This window comes from Diabrotica undecimpunctata, chromosome 8, assembly GCF_040954645.1.
Source record: "Diabrotica undecimpunctata isolate CICGRU chromosome 8, icDiaUnde3, whole genome shotgun sequence".
In the NCBI taxonomy this organism is placed as follows: Eukaryota; Metazoa; Arthropoda; class Insecta; order Coleoptera; family Chrysomelidae; genus Diabrotica; species Diabrotica undecimpunctata.
In genome coordinates, this window is record NC_092810.1 from 117,543,118 (window position 1) to 117,563,645 (window position 20,528).

Genomic DNA, 20,528 nt, shown 5'->3' on the forward strand with positions numbered 1-20,528 from the left:
TGTCCGGGATATGGAATATGGATTTGGTTAAGGCCAGCTATTATTCTTATAATCGTTTTGTAATAATGGTTAACGTTCGTAATCACGTGTTATTATATCATACTAATTTTTTTGTACTTTATAAGTAAATTTACTTTCTTACTCATTTGTTTAAGGTGTAAATTTATTATCTTAATCACGTGATCGAACCAATAATTTATGTAGATAATAGGTGTGATCTCTACTGGTATGTTATATTCTGAATTATAGTGGTTTGTATCTCTCTTAGCTTGAATTTATCTCTTTAAGCGAGATCTCTTACATAACAAGTCTCTTTGTCATTCTGTGCTTCGCTCTCATTCATTGAATATCAGGTGAGATGAATAATCTTGTATATCTACCCATGCCTTGTTACTTAGATTCGAGGTAGCTGATATGTATCATAAGATGGATCAAGATATTTGTGAGCTCTATTACAAAAAAAGGATAAGCGGTTCAGAATGTTATATTTTTTATGATTTACAAATGGCGGACAGGGTTATTTTGTAAGATAATTTAAAACATAATTATAGGGTGAGAAGTACTTCAAGTATATACCGCACTAGAAAAAAATGTAATCGATTGGCGATCGACGGTAGAGAAAAATATATTTATACGTTAAAATTTGCTGAAAACTAGGACATATTATAAAATGATATGATAACTTGTTGCAACTAAACAAACCTAATTGAATTTTAAGTTGCTTAAATGGGATATGGTGGAGCTCTGATATTAAAACGGAAATATAACATCTATGAAGCTCTTGTTAAAGTAATCAGATTTAGATAGTTCTTCTTCTTTAAGTTCCATCATCTATTGAAGTTTGGAAATCATCATGGTTATGCGGACCTTGTTGACTGCCGCTCTAAATAGTTCTGCACTACTGCATTCAAACTATTCGCTTTCCTCGAATTTTGTATTGCATAATAACCTGCAATAATAAGTATCTTTGCCTTCTCATAACATAGCTCAAGTACTCAAGTTTTCTTCTTTTGATAATCAATATTATTTCAGCTTCATTTCCTATTCTTTTAGTAACTTCTGCTTTTGATATTGTTTGAGTCCATGATATTCGTAGGATTCTTTTGTAATATCAAAATTTAAAGGCGGCCAATTTATTCAGATGCACTTGTTTTAATGTCTTGCTTTCAAGCCGTAAAGAAGAGTAGTGAATAGGTAAAACCGAAGCATTCTTAGGCGTAGTCCTAACCTTATATTCCGACAGCAAAGAAACTTTTTAAGTTTAACGAATGATACACGTGCTATTTCACGTGCACTTAGACAGTACAGAGACACAAAAAATTAGCCAACCGGACAAATAAGGATAAGATGATCTTATTTGCCCCCATGGAACCAGAATTGCCAACGTTCTTTTCATATGGCAGCCCACTAGAGCTCAATGTAAAATATATGTTCGGCGTGAAGGACAAATGTTAAGATATGTCTGCAAGCGAACGTGTTAATTAGTGGCAAAATGTTATGTGGTTCTGAATGTGGGCCTTCTATAAAGGCTAAAATAATATCCACATATCTGTACCACAGATTATTTGAAGTTGAGAATGAACAAAAGTATTTTCAAGAGAATCGAAAAAAAGTTTGCAAGTAGAGGAGATAGTGAATTTCCCATCGCTAAACTTTCGGGTTGTCTATAAATTTTATTGTCACTTACTTGCTGTTAATATGCAGCAAAGAAGGAATGGTGTGATACATCCAGTGGCCACAAGCGAAGAAAACAACATATTGGCTGTTATGGATCCAATTCTTGCTGACATTAAATGAAATGATACAGCTAAGGTTCTGCAAATAATAAAATTAAAATATAATACATTAGTTATATACATATTTTAGGTTGTCAATGTTGCAAAAAAGGATGTATTAAATATTAGTTCTTCGCTGTTGTATTCAGTTTTTTCGCTTTTTTAATTATCATCAGTTCTTTTATTTTTTTTATACTTCTGCTGTGCAAAAAGTTAAGATTTACCTTCCCATCTGTTTACCGAATGAAACATTTTTTCATCAAAGACAAACACGTCTTGCATATATCGCCTATCAAAATATATTCATAGTTATCCGTAATTAAAAAAATGTTGATTAACTTTTTTAACAAGTGTCAAGCATTTGTTTACCAATCAAATTTGATTGAAACTAAAAGTTTACAGTATATATAAAATAGATCTATGAGGTATTGCCTATGTGTTTACGTTAATGGCTACCGGGCTAGTAGGTATAATCAGGTGTAAACAAATATAGGTGACTGCACTGAACTGTTTACCAATCAGTATATATATATATATATATATAAATATATATATATATATATATATATATATATATATATATATATATATATATATAATACAGAATATTTAATGACAGACGCGATGATAATATAGAATTGCCTGTTCATGAAACACTATTGCCAGGATTTAAAATTTAAAAATCTGAGCAAAGTATAGTTGCTCTTTTTACATATGGTTGAGAGAGACAACATTTCTCTGTTGTAAATCACTCCAAATAACTTAACGTTGAACAGGTGTTACGGGTTTTTGACAGGAAAAGTCAACCTCTGCCAGACAAAGATGGGCTTTCAACCATAGTATGAGAATCAAAATATTAACGTACTGTAAAACGGGGTTGTTTTGCACAATTTTTTTTTAGTTTTGGTTTCTTAGATTGGATATAACGTCATTCGAAAGAAGATCTGAAACTTTTATCATAATTATCTATTGAACAGGTTGTAATATGTAATATTATTATAGCTATTTTTTAGGCACATTTTATAAGAGAACAATCTAGTTTTACTAGTGGTGCAAAGTATACCCTAGGAAAGTGATAGTTTACACCACTCGATATTTTGATAATATTTAACTACAAAATGCTTGCTGGTGCATAGAAATCCTATAGGATTTTAAACTTTGCACAAATTAATCACAAAAAAATGTTCGTCGGCCCAGTTTTTTTAAATTTAAACCTACCTACATTTATGAAAGAAGCGATTAAGTAAAGAACATTGCTACATTTTAAATAAACAAACTTTATTATAACGCCAATAGTAAAGATAAGTTTGAAACTTATCCCACGACAATTTGTCGCGTTCTTTAACAATGTAGAATCCTCGTGTGTAAATTTTCTTTAGGAGTGTTTATAGCGCCAATTATATTTGCCCCACGAATACCATATTTCTTCGCGTCTTTCTGGCCATTTCCAAAACTTTATGCCAGAGCATTGATCATTGCTCCATCATTTTCTATTCCTATTATCATTATGTTTACTCCAGAGTAAACATAATCTTTATAGAAAAATAAAACGTACTCACCAATATTATTTTAACATCATCTAATCCAGATTTTTTAACGTTTTTAGCAATATTTGTTCCAAGAGAACATGAGGCGAGTTTTTCATTAAATTCGCTCTCTTTTTCCATTTCTTGCAGCTCATTTCTTTTATCATCTAATAAATTCCTGCCTAGTAGAAAGTGGTCGTCCAAAACAATGTTCTTTCTCTGAATCATCTACGATTTCTGGCTCAACAGCTTGATGAGGTGTGGAAGTACATGCTTCAGTTAGATCCTTTAAACTAATTTCTATTCGGAGGCAAACATATCAAATGAATGTTTTCGACACATATCCAGGACTTCAACAATAATATGAGAAGACAAATTGTCTCCTAAAACGACCTTACTTCCCTGAATTTTTTAAGCCTGGGCAATACAATAGTGCTAAACCAATTTGTAAATGTCTGAGATTCGAACCAACCAGATGCAGTATTTACATAACGTGTACCAGGGAGGCCATTTTCAGTCCAGGTGTCCCACAAATGCTTGGAATTGTACACCACGTAAGGAGGTAGTAGCACACCAGCTTTATTTCCATACATCATAAGAGAAATGCTACTCTTTGAAGAGTTACAAATTCGTTCAGGATATTTAACCCCCCGTTTAGTTAATATCTTTGTTTGTCCTTAAAACTGTTAAGTTAGTTTTATCATAATTAAAAATAGCATATGTATGTATTCAGTCATTTGGCTGCATTGAGTGCTGCTCTACTTCGTTTTGTATTTGAAGCTATTCTGGCAGTAAGGTCTTTATGACGACTTAAAAATAATTTGATCCAAAACATACCCTGAAGTTATGCTTAAGACGAGTTTTTTTCCTTGCCGATTTAAATAAGTCTTGACTATTTGTCGCAATTCCATTCCAGTAACAGAAAAACCAGCATCACTAAGGCTATAAATGCATTGTACGAAGCATATTTTCTCTTTATAAGAAAATATTAATGGGTATCTAGGTTTTCTAGAGTGTACTCCTTTTAATTTGTAAACAATAGTTCTCCGTGGAATGTTAAAGGATTCAGCGGCAACTCTTGGATTCATGCCATCTTTTATTGCTAACAAACATGCCTTTAAATCTGCTCCTGAGTAGTCTGCATATTTTCGAGATCCCAATTTCCTTTTATAACGTCTGGGCATTTTCTGAAAACCATTTTTCTATTTAACTTTTACTCTTAGGAATATTTTGCACCACTTGCAAGTTGGCGGTGCAAACTATAACCAATTCCATGTGATAGTTCACATGTAAACAACGTTTTTTTGTTATTGCTATCCTGGTTTAAAACCATTATTTTAACAACTAAAAATCGCAATTAGTTGTGGTATATGCGATTAGACGTGTATTTACCTATTTTTGTCCGTTGGGACTGTCTGCACAGTATGATTTTGCAAATCTCAAAAATAATTAAATTTCGAGGTAAATATTCGAGTCAGCCCAGTATGCCCCCAGGCGACTGGGGGACAGTCTTCTGGCGTATTGCGATGTTGTCTATGTGTTCTAGAGGTAGTGCAAATATCTAAACAAAATTGAGCGTAGGTTTAGAGAAAATATACTTTTACACGTTCGGTGTAAAGTTACCCTGCTCCATGCAAAGTAACCCTGTTTTATGGTACGTTAAGGATAATATTGATTTATCCAAGATAGACAATATTTCACATTCTTTACGAAAAAACCAAATTTACAAAGACCAAAAAAGTTGTCAGAGTGTATCGAAGCAATAAGAAGTACAATGAATCCGTTTGACGACAATATAGATAAAAATACTTTAATAGCCAAAAGAGCTACTAAAAATGTTGCTACTTTCTGCTCAACATTAACTCTTTAGGGAGCAAAAGTATTCATGTAAAAAAGCCCTAGTGGAGCAACAATACTTGCTACAAGCAAAAACACATCAAGAGGTTAATTATCTACTGTTGATATACAATCCGATGTTTTTTTTGCAACTAAGTTTTTATTTTTTTAGTTATGGGGTGGTATAGATTTTGTACCAGTAAAATTGTGTACCAGTTCGTACAAGTTTGCAGACATAAAACTAATATAATATAATATAAAAAAACAAACTTACTTATAATTATAATATAATATAAATATATAAAATTTATTGTGGTATTCCTGAAAGCATGATTTCCTTTTAGATAATCATAATGGAACTTTATACACAGAACAAATCCATTCACTCCTAACTTGTTTGTCTTTGGTGTTGCACAAAGCACATCTTCTTCTTAAACTTCGTTGTGGCTGATGTTCTGAAGAATGTAATCGCACCTCAATGAGAACAAATAGCTTTGCTTTTTTGATTTGTATTGTATCTAATAGCATTTCATTAGATAGCCTTTTTTTAGAAACAATTTGTTCTGTCAACAATCCATTAATAACAGCACGGCGAAAATCTTTTAATGTTACTTTAGGCAAGTTCATCAACTTGAAGGCAGTAAGCATTCACGACCGCAGCATCTAATAAATAAAAAAAATATTCGATTGAACTTGATAACATCTGGTCAAATGTATCGACAAAATTCATATTTTAATTGTAATCGATTACAGCATGAGGACATGGTATTAGACGTCTGCCGCTATTTTTTTCTTTTCGACTCACTTCAGTGACATCTTCTTTGGTGTGGAAGTTGGAAAGTATATATCTTCTTCTTTCAGTACCCTGTCCGATTATCTAACGTTGGCGATCATATTGGCAATAATAACTTTGTTTACGGCGGCTCTAAATAAATTAGCGGTGGTCTCTTGATACCATTCTCGGAGATTTCGGAGCCAGGAGGTTCTTCGCCAGCCTGGGCCTCTCCTTCCGGCGATGTTACCCTGTATTATGAGGTGAAGAAGGTTATACCTCTCTGTATGTCTCATTACATGACCGAAATATTGTAGCTTTCGAATTTTTATCGTTTTTGTTCTTTCTGTGCTCTTTTTCATTCGATGTAAAACTATTTCATTTCTTATTCGATCAACCCAACTTATCCGCAATACTCGTTGATAAATCCAAATCTCAAATGCCTCTAATTTTTTCATTAATGTCTCTGTAAGGGTCCAGCTCTCCATACCATACAGCAATGTGGAGAATATGTAACAGCCTATTAATCTGACAGAAGTATATATACTGCTCTCCTATCCTTCCATTTTACTGCTACCAATCCAGAATCGCTGATGAACCACTGATATTCTCCTTGATTAATTTTTTATCAATCTTAAAAGTAGACAGATATCGGTGAGTTAAATTTACAGTACCTACTGCATGGATGTTATGTCTTTTCAATTCCTCCATCACAGGTGAACTATTAAAAAAATTATCAAAATAAAGAACATAATGCTTGCCTCTAATATAAGCTGTCCGATAATTGACCACCCGTGCCCCTAAATTTTTTTCTGCTGAATCAGCCTTCCCTGTATATAGATCAAATTTTAGGCAATAGTCTGATTTGTCTGCCAGCATCCACACCGTATAGTCTCGTTTTATGGGTTTTTTTTTTGGCATATACTGCTTTAGTACACTCCGGCCTTTGAACTTTATCATGGATTCGTCGACGGCTACTTGCTGAGATGGATACAAACAATTCTCGACTTCATTTAGTAATAAATCTATCATTGAGCGCAGTTTATACAGCTTATCAAAATTCGGTGAATCACGAACAGGCATAGCAGAATTATCGTTTACATTAAAATGGCCAAGTAACCAACTAAATCTCTTGAAACTGGATATGTACACATCTTGAAGATCAGGTACACTTGACCAGTAGTCTTTATAACTAGGATATCGCTTTATATCCATTAGCAAGTTTATACCCAAGAATGTTTTTATTTCTTTAAATTCAGTCGACAAAAAGTTTTTACCGTGAGTTATTTTTATTTGCTCTGCATAAAGATTAGTTTGAAATACCAAATATTTAATATAATCATCATTTATGAACAACTGAAACAAATTATGTGAGGTTGGATTATCAAGCTCTTAAATAAAATCTGGTACTCCAGAAGAATGTGTAAAGTTTTCAGAAGAGATAGGTCTATGATTAGTTGATCATGTTGGAGGTGTATAAGCAGTAGCATTATTTTCCGGTGTAGGAGCTCTAGTAATATCTGTTGTCTCCTCTAGTGGCAAGCCAGACTCAGACTCTTTATCTGAACTGCTATAAATTTTCTCGACATCTGCCGTTGGAGTTTTAACCGTTTCGTCATCTTCATTTTCAGAATCGTCCACTATCGATTCGAAATCAGATGGTATTGCATCTACACCTTCATATACAAAATTCATGTATCGTCATACCAATTAGGGTAAAAGGTATATCGTCTTTTCTCAATCTTGACATATTATTTTGTAAATACTTCAGTTTGTGAGTTTGCGTAGTCTCCAGTAGATGGCTGTTACATTGGTCGAAAAACTGTACCACTGCAATGTAAGCGACAAGGATTTAAAAAGCTGCTACATTTATAAGACCACCGCCGCTTAACAATACCGAAAAAGGTGGTACATCGCGTGTACCATGGCGGCTCAAAGAGTTAAAAAATGTCATAATCAAAAAATAAACTTTATTGCGGAATGTAACTCAATAACCGACAGATTCGAAAAACCAGTACCACAGAACAAAATCTTAAATTCTGCTTCAGAGTGTAGGATTTACAAAGTTCTGATAAACAAAGATAAAAGGAAGTGGGTATTGCTAAGGATAGAACGAGACATCTTTGGGAGATTACTAGTTATTAGTATTAAGAAGAAATAAATATTGAGTACCGTTTATAAATATTGTTTAACTTTTCCGCTGGCACCAATGCCTCCTGCTCTCTTTTCGTATGCTGGTACAATGTATAAAACCGAGAAGTCAACATAGCAAACTCGTTGAAATACTCATACAAGTTGACCAGCCTATATTGAAGTTGAAATTATTGATGATTTTTATTATTTTCACTTGATAGTATCCTCAATGCCTCATACTTTCAAAAAAATCCTATACTCACTAAACTTTATTTAACAAATGCAGCAGGTAAACATTTAGTTTTTGACCAGTATTTAATACCATAAATAAAATTTTCTGAACGCCAAAACCGTTAAGAGTTTGATATTGCCTATAATATTTCTAGACCTCAACAAACTAGGCAAACAGAGTTTTTAAAAAGTATAGAAATATATATTCAGAAAGGCATTGGTTCAATTCTTATCAACTTACAGGGAAAATAATAATTCGGTATAAATAATTAAAAACAAAAAAAAATATTTTTAACTGTTAAAAATGATTGAGTCATCAAAACAAAGGACGTTAAATACAGTTGTCATCACGAAAAGGTGGACACCAGGATGGTTTTCACGCGCTTCCAAAATTACACCAGGATCAAAGATATTAATCAAATCTTCTGATACTGATGTATTAATTTTTTTTTATTAGAAAAAGATGTCGCATCCACCAAAAGGTTAGTAGCGACGGAACAAAATATAAATAACAAAGTTAAACACCTACAGATTATACAAAATGTTTATGGATCTGAGATAATTCACTATATTGTCACAGGAACAGTTTTGACCTAGAGCCTGTGGTAGAGCGTTTGGGATCTTGTAGCGCTGTCTTTCTTGGTCATATTTACTACAAATTGTTAAAAAGTGTTCGACTGTTAATCGGACGTTACACTGATCACATATAGGTGGATTTTTCTTTGTGAAGGGGTAGGAGTGCGTTAATCTGATATGTCCTAGACGTAAACGCGCAACCGCAATTTGTTCTCGTCTATTGCGCGACGATGGAAACCACTGAGACACATTATTTTTGATTTTATTTAAATTGGAATTAGTTTGAGACCACTCATTTCGCCACAAAAACAACACTTTATTTTTAAAATAAGCTTTTAAGTCACTGGAAACACACTTGTCTATCGGCTCCGACAAATCACTTAAAATTGCCTCTCGTGCAATCCTGTCAGCTTCTTCATTTCCTGTTATTCCGACGTGTGAGGGAACCCATAAAAACTGGACGCTTCTTCCATGTTCATGAGCTTGGGAAAGCTGGTATTTTAGCAACTTTTCAAAAGGATGTTTCGGAAAAATGTGTTTTAATGAATGTAGAGAGACGTGGCAGTTGCTCTAATAACCTGCAAATGCTATCAGAACTTACTTGTTTGTCACAAGGAAGGTAAACATTGCAAATAGATACTAAACTGGTAGATATGATTCTGATAGCAACGGCCTCCCAATCACTGACTATTGGAATTTGTATCGCCTCGATGGATTTGTTTACTAGTATTGCTACACCACCGCTTGCACGACTTGCATCTGTACGGTCTTTGCGGAAACAAGTAAAATTTTTTGAATTGTACAACTGATTGGTCTTTAAGTTTGTCTCCTGTAGACAAATAATATCTAGAGAATATTCAGGTAAAAGAAGCTGTAGCATAGGGAGACGATGGAAGAATCCATCAATGTTCCATTAAAGTATCGAGTTTAATGTAGTTAACAGATTCGGAGTTAGATGATACTGAACGATTGTCAACAGAAGAGTCACTATCTAAGTCAGAAATCTCTTTCCCTAAGTGGGTGTATAGTTTCTTTTGAAGTTTTGTAAACTTGCTTGTTGTAGATCTATCATTTGCATATTGATAGCTGCTTTGTAAAAGACGGAGTAAAACAACCATATCAGTTGTAAATTCTTTAACGACGCTAATAGTGTCGGGGGAGCCTTGGACATTATCAATCAGTAAGGACAATTGGTGGAAATTTAAAACGAATGGTTTGGTATGATTATCAATGAAATTTTCAAGAGTTTTCCGTGTAGATTGAACTTTAGATGAGCGTGGTTTTTTTGGTTTAGAGAGTTTGGGTTTTGCAAACAGATTTTCTGATGAAATTGCTGAATCTGAGGGAGGCGTGTCGATCTCACCAATACTGCGTTTTATGGAAGAACTTGCGTTTTCGCAATTGCTATTAGAGTTTTCACTTAGATGATGTGGCTTTATTACATTTGGAAGTACTGGAGGTACTGAATTGGTTGTTTCAAAAAATTGTGGTGATGTATCAGTTTTATTAGAATTTTCTAGTTGTGCAGTTGTATCTAGAAAAGGAACTGATAGATTGGAAAATATTGCTTCCAAAGTTTGTGAAAACGGTATTGCCGCTGAATGAGGTTGATTAAAAGTGTTGCTATGAGTAGGAGTTTTAGTAGTTTCTTTGTTGTAGAGATTTGTAGGTGTAGGTGATATGCTCGGATTTGATAATGGATAACTTGATGACTGCTGGGTGTTTGGTACCTTGTGTAGTATACTTGTTGAAGCTGTTTGATTTGGTACTTCATTGTTTAACTCAATATGAGTTGATTCCGTTACTGAACTGGTTTTGCATTGGGATGATATGTGTCCTGTATTTTTGCAAATAAAGCAGGTGAGTGTACCTTGAGACAAAAATATGCGGTAAGGTGTTTGGTCGAAATTTATTAGAATAAAATCTGGAATTGTGATGTTATAGGGCTTATATAAACTTGCCTCCGAAAGCTCAATATGTGACTATATTCGGGAAGAGTCGAGCTAATTTTCAGAAATGATATTGGGGAAATAAGCTTTAAACCGATATTCTGTAATTCTTCAACTAATACTTGATGAGGAATTGACGGGCAGACTCCAGACAAGACTAGTCTTTCTACTGGAGAGACAAGTCTTCGTGCTGTTACAACTTCGCGAGTACTTCTATAGAGTCATGTTGTGTCATGAAGTTATCTACTACGGTTGTGTTTGCCAAATACATGCAGATTCTATTATGAGATAATCTAGATGAAAAAATAATATTTTTTGGGTTGATGATTGTACCCAAAGGAATGAGATAATCCTGCAGTCTAGCATTATCGATACAACTAAATACCATTGCTTGCAGTAAGTTTATTGAAGTTTCAATTTCCACTTCGGGAATCGTTCTCTGATCCAAATCTTTCGGAAATCGGAGAACGATTTCCGAAGTGGAAATTGAAACGTCAATAAACTTACTTTAACCTTTAATTGTGGCTTATTCCCATTTAAATAGTAATTATGATTCCTACCGAATGGAAAAAGTTTCATTCGATAAAAAGATGGGTAAAGATCCATCTAGATTCGGATCCCGTACTATAAGTAAAATTATTGTGCAAGTGTGTTTATTATTTCTTTATTTATATTTGTTCTCCTTTTCCGTCTCTGCTCTTTTTCATTTGTAGTTATGCAGTCATCTTATGCCATTCGGTTGATTATTCCTGTAAATTCGACTAAATTTTTCCATGTTATTTTATTTTCTAAAACATGTATCTAAATGATGTTCTTTATTTGTTCTGACCATGTTGAACAAAATTCTCTTCTGAATATTTTGCCAACTATATTCTCTTTACTTAAAATTATTTTCATATCGTCCATTGTCTTACTTATATGTCTAAAATATCAAAATACAAAATGTGCATTATCCTTTGCTAGATCTATATTTTACAGCTGTTACGTATCTGTAACGTATTATTGTGTAAAGTATTATTTAATGGTTTACCAGTCTCTGGCTTAAGTGGAAGTAAGAAAAAGTAATGGTCGACCAAAGCGTGGTTAACTTTCCATATGTTCGTTTGCCATAACTTATGTAACCATTACAGGTCATCGACCTATTTTGTCTGCGAGTGCTTCACCATTGATAATTAAAGCCCAAATAAATAAATTCTCTAGCGACGTTATACTCTTCCATGTTTCCAATTTAAGTTGGTTATTTTTATTTCGATCGTTAAATATTTGCATTTAAAAATAATATTATAATATAAAGTCTTACCTGAAATGAGTAGCAAACAATTCCAAAGTAATAGTTATACCAACAACTGCAGCTAAATCTACAAACGGTATGTATATTCCAAAAAGGGTAATCATTATTGTCGAACTTGGAGCGAAGTACAATCCAATAGCAGATGCCGATGGTATAATAGAAAGTATTGCTGTAATAAAAAAGTTAATCTAAACTCAAATCTTTCTTTTTGTGAAAAAATTTAAGATCTTTATTTAAAAGTTAGCTGCTGAACAAACCAAAAACTATCCATGTCTCTTTCTGTTCCTTCCATACACACATATTATTTCTCATTATTTATTTAAGTATTTTATTAATCATATAAGTAAGTACGCGAGTAGCGGGTAAAAAATCCTTTGGATAGTCCTATCAGAGAAAATGAATCAATCCCTGACCTCCGCAAATTCCAGGTGTTTCCTGACCCGGGAAACTAGTAGCTGCTTTGGGTCCCTTGTCCAGATTCGCAGATGAAGTTCACAACGGCAGCCACAGCGGAGAAGAATACCTTCGGTATGGTGTGGATAGCGGAAGTGACAATCCCTTGATTTTAGGGATTGTATAAAATCACTCACCAACCCGTCTAGCCAGAGTGGTGTTTTAAGGCTAAAAATCCTCCTAAAACAAAAGGAATGGGTCCCCAGGTGGGTAGACCATACAGTAATGGCAAATCCCACTCCTTTGGAAAAAAGGACAGCTTCATTTAATCTGGGGGAAGCAAGAAATTGCTAAAAGCCACCCGATTGAACATCGCAACTCTAAATATAAGGTTCTTAGGCAAATATGAAAAAGTCTACAAACTCGAAGAAGACATCAATGACTTAAAATGGAACATAATTGGTCTAGCAGAGGTAAAAAGAAAGGGAAAAGAGTGCATAACAAAAGAGTCCGGTAATGTCCTATATTACAAAGGGCGAGAATAACAAAGCCTAGATGGGGTAGGATATCTAATTTCCAAGAAATATGCACATAAAGTGGAGCAATTTGTAGGAATATTTAAAAGAATTGCAATGATTAGTTTAAATGTAAACGAGAACATCTCCCCGAAAATAATTCAAGTATACGCTCCAACCGCAGCACATCCCGATGAAGAGATAGACGAATTTTATGAGAAAATTGCAGAAACTAGTACGAATTATCACAGCACGTATACGATGATAATATGAGACTTTAACGCTAAGATTGGACAACGACTTGAAAAAACCAAAGGACAATTTGGCTCTGGAGTTAGAAATGAGAGAGGTAAAACCTTGGTTAACTTTCTATAAGCCTACAAATACTATGCAATGAAAACATTCTATATGAAAAAACCTCAAAGAAAGTGGACGTGGCTATCCCCAGACAGAAAAACTTGGAACGAAATAGATTACATACTGTGTAACGAAACATATATCATACAGGACGTAACATTAATAAATACGGTGACAGTAAGTAGCGATCACCAAATGGTTAGAGTCAAATTAGATATAAAACATAATAAAAATAGAAATAAATTTAGAAAAAATTGGAATACAGACACAGATAAATTAAAATCTACTACAGAATAATATTAAGGGAAGTTAAAACCCGCGAAAGTATTAAATCTAGATAAACTTAGCTTTAATAAAATCAATGAGGTCATAACAAAGGAACTATTAAACGCAAGCTCAGAAGTGGCAACCGCTTAGTGTAGAATCACAAAACATGCTGAAACAAAGAAAATATTTTCTAAGACAAAACAAAAGAGACACTGCAGAATTTAAGGAACTTAATCAAGTAATAAGAAAACAGATAAAAAAAGACATCAAAAAACATCAAGGATACTGTATAAAATAAGTCATAGAGAAAAACCGAAATCTCAAATGCACCAAACCGAAACTAGGAAAAAATATATTAAACCATTAAAAATAAACAAGGACAACTAGAAAAAGTAAATCTGATATAGCAAACTCAGTTGAAAAGTTCTACGCTGATAGAACTGTGGGCAATAGAAGAAGTATTAATCAACAACCGGATCGACTCAAGGTACAGAATATTAATACATAAATTTAGGAGACGCAATATCTCCAAAATTATTTACAGCTGCCCTAGAAGATATCTTTGTTAATAGACTGGGAAAATAAGGGATCTCTATTAGCGGAAGATACTTGAACCATCTTAGATACGCAGATGATATAGTACTAATAGCTGACACGTGAAATGCACTGGATACGATGATTGGGGAGCTACACACAGAATCCCTAAAATAAAAAAAGGACTGAAAATGAATTTCTGCAAAACTAAACTAACGTCAAGCAAAGATGACAAGCGTATAATAAACATCCTAGGGACAGAGATAGAGCACGTAGATGAATATACATATCTGGGTCAAAATGATAAGGGAAGCAAAGAAAATCAAACTACCAAAATAAGCTGACGTGTAAAAATGGGATGGGCAGCATTCGGACGAATCTCAAACGTACTAAAAAATAAAAATATACATCAAAGACTGCAAACCAAAGTGTTTAATTCCTGTATCTTATCTATACTTACATATGGAGCTCAAACCTGAGCATTCACTAAAATAAACATGGAGAAGATCAGAAAAACTCAGGGAGCTATGAAACGACAGATGCTGGGTATATCACTCAAAGACTATACAATCAATGAAGACATTCATTCAATACATATGGAGCTCAAATTCACATTCACTAAAATAAATATGGAGAAGATCAGAAAAACTCAGGGAGTTATAGAACGACAGATGCTGGGTATCTCTATCTATCTATCTATCTATCTATCTATCTATCTATCTATCTATCTATCTATCTATCTATCTAGTATCTATCTATCTACCTTTCACCTTTTTAACATTCTGTTCGTCAATATTCTATTTATCTCTTGGTTCCATTTATTTCTCCTTGTTTTGACCCATTCGTTTATTCTTTTGATTTTGCACATACACCTTACATCTTAAATTGGTACTTGGTCTTTTGGCTCATTTGCTATTCTTTGAAGTATTTTCACTTTAATATGTTATGTGTTATTTCCAATAGTTTTTGTCTAACTTTCGTATCAGCTAGATTTCCAGAAGTGTATAATATTACTGGTTTGATTACTGTTTCATACACGCTTGTTTGATTAAAACCCATCTTTGGTCAAGTTAACCTTGGAAACAATTTTAATCACTCAAATGATGTTTGGCAATGTTAGTTATATTTATGAACATCGCACTGATCAATTCCTATGTCCATCTGACACTGGTCCAACCAATTAGTCCAAATATAATCAACGTGCGGTCATTCAATTTTTGTGCTCTGAAAGTTTCCAACCATTGCAAATTCATACGCGAATGCAAGCAGTGTATGGAAAGTGACAAGCAGTGACTAAGCTTCCTTGTTTTTCGGGTATACTTGTATTTGTACAATTTCACTCAAGTAATTAACACACTTTCAAACTAATACCTGTTGAATTCATACTCTCATTAAACATCGTATGTCTATTATTTCATCTTCCAAAATCAATTTTACAGACAAATAAATGGTGCCTCAATGGGCTCCCCACTATCTCCAGTAATTGCCAATATCTTTATGGAAGACTTCTCAACCCGAGCACTATCCACATCAATGCTCAAACTTACATGTTGACTAAGATATGTTGACGATAGGTTTCGTCACTTGGCCCAATGGCAGAAATGTTTGGTCTCTTTTCAAACCTATCTGAATGGTATACATCCTAGGATCCAGTTTACGATGAAGGTGGAAAACAAGCCCTTATTCAAAACGCTTACCGTGAAAATAACATCAATAGGAGCATCCACAGACATCAATCTCTCACTCAATCTCAGCCCAAAGACTCAGACCCTTATCATACGAAAGCTTTTCCTTACATCAGAGGTGTTACTGACAAAATCGACAAAATTCTACAATCAAGAGAAATAAAGACAATATTTACTTCCCAACAAAAACTTTAATCCCTTGTTCGATTAATCAAAGACAATATTTTAAATGAACACCACAGAGTTTATAAAATTCCTTCTACAGACTGCCTCCGATCCTATATAGATTAAACAAATCGTAGAAGACAAAATAGGATTTAGGAACGTTCCATTTCTTTTCGCAATTTGACTAAATTTCAACTCTAGGTCAACATCATCTTCATACAGGTCTTAAAATTTTTATTGAAAACTCCAGAAACATAGCCTCCATCCGCTTCTAAAGACCAAGAATTATCCGAGTAGCCATATAAATTGAAAGAAGGGATGACGGCATACCTACGACTTGTAGACACCTCATAAAGAAAATATCGTTCGCTCCACCCGTCAATCAAAATCCTACTGTCAGAAATGTTCGCGCCAACCTCCACGCCAATCCCCACGCTGGAACCCACGCCAACCTCCACCCAAACCACGTCATCATCGACGGTATAAATGACCCGTCCTCTATTCCCAGCACCAGTAATGCGTTGATTAGTGATCAGTGTAGTAGCGTCTGTGAGCTGGGGAGACTGAGGCCTCGGAGGCCATCAAGAAGACATCGAAGAGGATATCGAAAGCTCAGCGCAATGATAATCATTGCGCTCAGCGGTTTAACCCGGAAGACCGTTGAGTTTAATATTAATTCCTGTAATTGTATTAATCTTAGCTCTAAGATTTAATATATATATATATATATATATATATATATATATATATATATATATATATGTACATATATATATATATATATATATATATATATATATATATATATATATATATATATATATATATATATATATATATATGTACATATATAAATTATAGATAGGGGGATTCGACTCTGAACATAGTAGCTAATACGTGTTTTAAAATCGAGCTCTCATAATTAATTTAAAAACTAGTGAAATACTAAAAATATTTTCGTTAATTAGTGATCCAGCAGTGAAATAACAAAAATAAATACAACAGAGATAGTAAGTTACTTTAAACATAACAGTTTTTACTATTATCAAATATTATTTCGGATAACCTACAAAATCTAGGACAAGTATTTATACCGAAACCTGCTCCACTACAGACTAAGAAGGTTGTTTGCCAGGACCGTACTCCAGTTACAAATGATAATTAAAAATGGATAGTTCTATTCAATCTGAAATTCCTACAACTAATTACACCAAACAGCTCCTCATCATATCAATTTAATGGATCACCTACATATTCTTTCGTAACCAATCAAACACCACAATCCAATATATTTCCATCAAGAAAACAAGCAATTATTTTTGATTCAATTGAAAATACCAAACTAGATGATTACTTGTCCGCTTTCAGTCATCTGATACAACCAACCCAGATATCCTTCTGTTCAAAATTATCAAATAATAGAGTATGTATTTATTTAGCAAACGAAAAACTAGCTGAGGATTTCATAAACAGAAATGAAAAAATTTAAATAAACCAACAACTCTTACAAGCTCGTAGACTAATTAGCCCCAGTCAGCGATTAGTATTGTCCAATGTCTGTCCCTTAATCCCACACTCAGTCCTAATATCCGCATTAAAATCACATGGATTAAATCTTCTGTCACCTATAACATTCCTAAGAATAGGCACATCAATTCCAACATATTTTAAGTTTCAGACGCCAAACATACATATCTTCACTAAATAACCAGCCCTTACCTGATTCTTTTCTTATCATTTTCTTATCACATATGCGGAAACGACATACAGAATTTTCCTTTCATTAGATAACCAAGCTTGTCAAACATGTAAACAAACCAACCACTTAACAAAAAATTGCCCAATGTCTACTGCGATTACAACAGATAATCCAACATCAAATAATCCTGTTCCAAATATTAACCCAATTGAAAATACAACGAATCTATCAACTCAAAAAACCCAGAAAAACACTAAACAACAACAATCAAAAGAAGAAAGCACACAACAAGAAACCCAACCACAAAATAACCAACAAGAAAAACTACACATGCAGCTAACCAAAGAAGATTCAGAAACAACAAACTACCCAAAAATAGATATAGAAAATAAGGCAACACATATAAACACAGGAAAAGCACAAAACAAACGCACAATCTCCCAAGTCTCTCCACCAGCTACTACATCTACAGAGGAACCTACTTTTATTACACCAAAAAATAAAGAGAAGAAAGTAAAATCAGATCAAAATGTCAAACAGCAAAAAACACTAGAAGAAATGCTAAGATACTGTAAACCTTTATTTGAGAACCCAAATTCCAACTACCCTATAACTTACGAACAGTTATTAGACTTTTTTGAAAACTGTGAGAACTCACCAGACCCGTTAAGTGTCACCAAAATGTATACAGAAGAAACAGCAGAGGTCACAGATCTATTAACTAATATATACCCTTACCTAAAGGACCGAAAAATTAAAGTCAAATGCACTCGAATAAAAAATAAAATATTAAAGCAAATTAACTTAGACCTTCAAACAGACTTAGAAAGCGACGCATCAATAGAAAATTAATAACACATCATTTTCAACTCTCTAATTCAATGGAACATAAATGGGTATTACACCCATTTAGAAATGTTAAAATTATTAATTTCAAAACATAAACCTAGTCTGATATGTTTACAAGAAACCCACTTTAAAAACAACAAAGCTCATGACTTTCAATTCAAGAATTTCAATTGTTTTTTTAGAAATCGAGAAAATTCGAAAATTGCAAGCGGAGGGGTAGCAATCTACATAAAAGATAGCTTTGACGCTAAACTGATAAAACTCACAACAACTATTGAAGCAATTGGAATTAGAGTCACAGACACAATTTCTTTTTCAATTTGCAATATTTACATTCCACCCAATAAAGAACCCGATTCAAAAAAAATTTCAAACTTATTAAATCAACTACCTGCTCCAAGGATAATAATTGGAGATTTCAATGCACATAATCCGTTATGGGGTTCAGCAAAACTAACATCTCTAGGTCGAAAAATAGAAAAAATAATAGAAGAAGTCAACCTAAATATTCTTAACGACGGACAACATACGCGCTTTGACACAAGAACAGGTGAAGGCTCTAGTATAGATCTATAAATTTGCGAACCATCAATTACACATACTCTTACGTGGGATGTGTTACCAGATCTATATGATAGTGATCACTACCCTATCATAATAAGCAATGAACTACAATTAACTACCCCGCAACAACTAAAATGGAATTTAAAAGGCGCAAATTGGACAGAATTTCAAAATTACGTTGAAAACAACCTGCAAAACCTAAATGACAATGTAGATATAGACAAAACAATATACTCTCTGACAAACGTAATCACAGAATCAGCAAAAAAGTACGTTGGAATAATTAAGTACGATCACAAACATCAGTCGGTACCTTGGTGGAATCATGACTGCAAAGAAGCATTAAAACAATCTAAACAAGCTTTTAATTAATTCAAATGACAAAAAACTCAAGAAAATTCTATAGAATTCAAAAAATTAAAGGCAGTCGCTAGGTATACCATTAAAAAAGCCAAACGTGACTCTTGGAGAGAATATGTCACCACAATACATAGTTCAACTCCTATAACAGCTATATGGAAAAAAGTCAACAAAATGTCTTGTTCCAAATCCCATAAATCAATAAACTTTCTAACTCAAAATAACACTATTTATAAAAGCCCAGAAGGAATATCCAATATACTAGCATCTACTTATGAATATAACTCAAGTAACTTAAATTATACTTCCAATTACTTAAAAATCAAAATAAAAGAAGAAAAAAATCCTATAGAATATTACGATCAAAACAATAACGATCTTAATATACAAATAACAAAGGAAGAATTAGAAAATGTATTTCAGAATTGTAAGAACACTTGTCCTGGACCCGACATAATACCGTTTATATTCCTTAAAAATTTAGGCCCTCAATCTAAAGAACACCTACTCAAAATCTACAATATAATCTTATCCAGAAACGTATTTCCTAAATCATGGAAAAATTCAATCATAATACCTATTCAAAAACCAACAAAACCAAAATCAAATCCTCAAACATATCGACCGATATCACTCACATGTAGCATAGGTAAAATATTAGAAAAGATAATAAACAATAGGCTTATGTGGTATTTAGAAGCAAACAAATTAATTATTCCAGAACAATGTGGTTTCCGAAAACATCGCTCAACTTTAGACTTTTGATTTAGAATCAGAAATCCACGAAGCATTTGCAATAAAACAGCATTGTGTTGGAATATTTTTTGATATAAGCAAAGCATATGATACAGTTCGGAAATATTCAATCATTAAAACACTCAGAAACTGGTTAATAAGGGGTAACATATTAAAATACATTTCAAATTTTCTTGAAAACAGACAATTTCAAGTTCGAGTTGACGGAACATATTCTCAAACAAAAATTCAACAAAATGGTATACCACAAGGATCAAATTTAAGCACAACTTTATTCTTAGTAGCAATAAATTCG

At 33.4% G+C, this 20,528-nt stretch overlaps 1 protein-coding gene across 1 annotated transcript in view; it reads right to left on the bottom strand.

Moving 5' to 3' along the window:
* LOC140448535 (synaptic vesicle glycoprotein 2C-like) overlaps positions 1 to 20,528 on the bottom strand; it is an 86,380-nt gene that overhangs the window by 8,195 nt on the left and 57,657 nt on the right. The window contains exons 9-10 of the mRNA XM_072541618.1: positions 12,099 to 12,258; positions 1,688 to 1,815 (exon numbers count right to left, since the gene is read on the bottom strand). Coding sequence (XP_072397719.1) covers positions 1,688 to 1,815; positions 12,099 to 12,258 — 288 coding nt within the window. The remainder of the gene's footprint in view (positions 1 to 1,687; positions 1,816 to 12,098; positions 12,259 to 20,528) is intronic.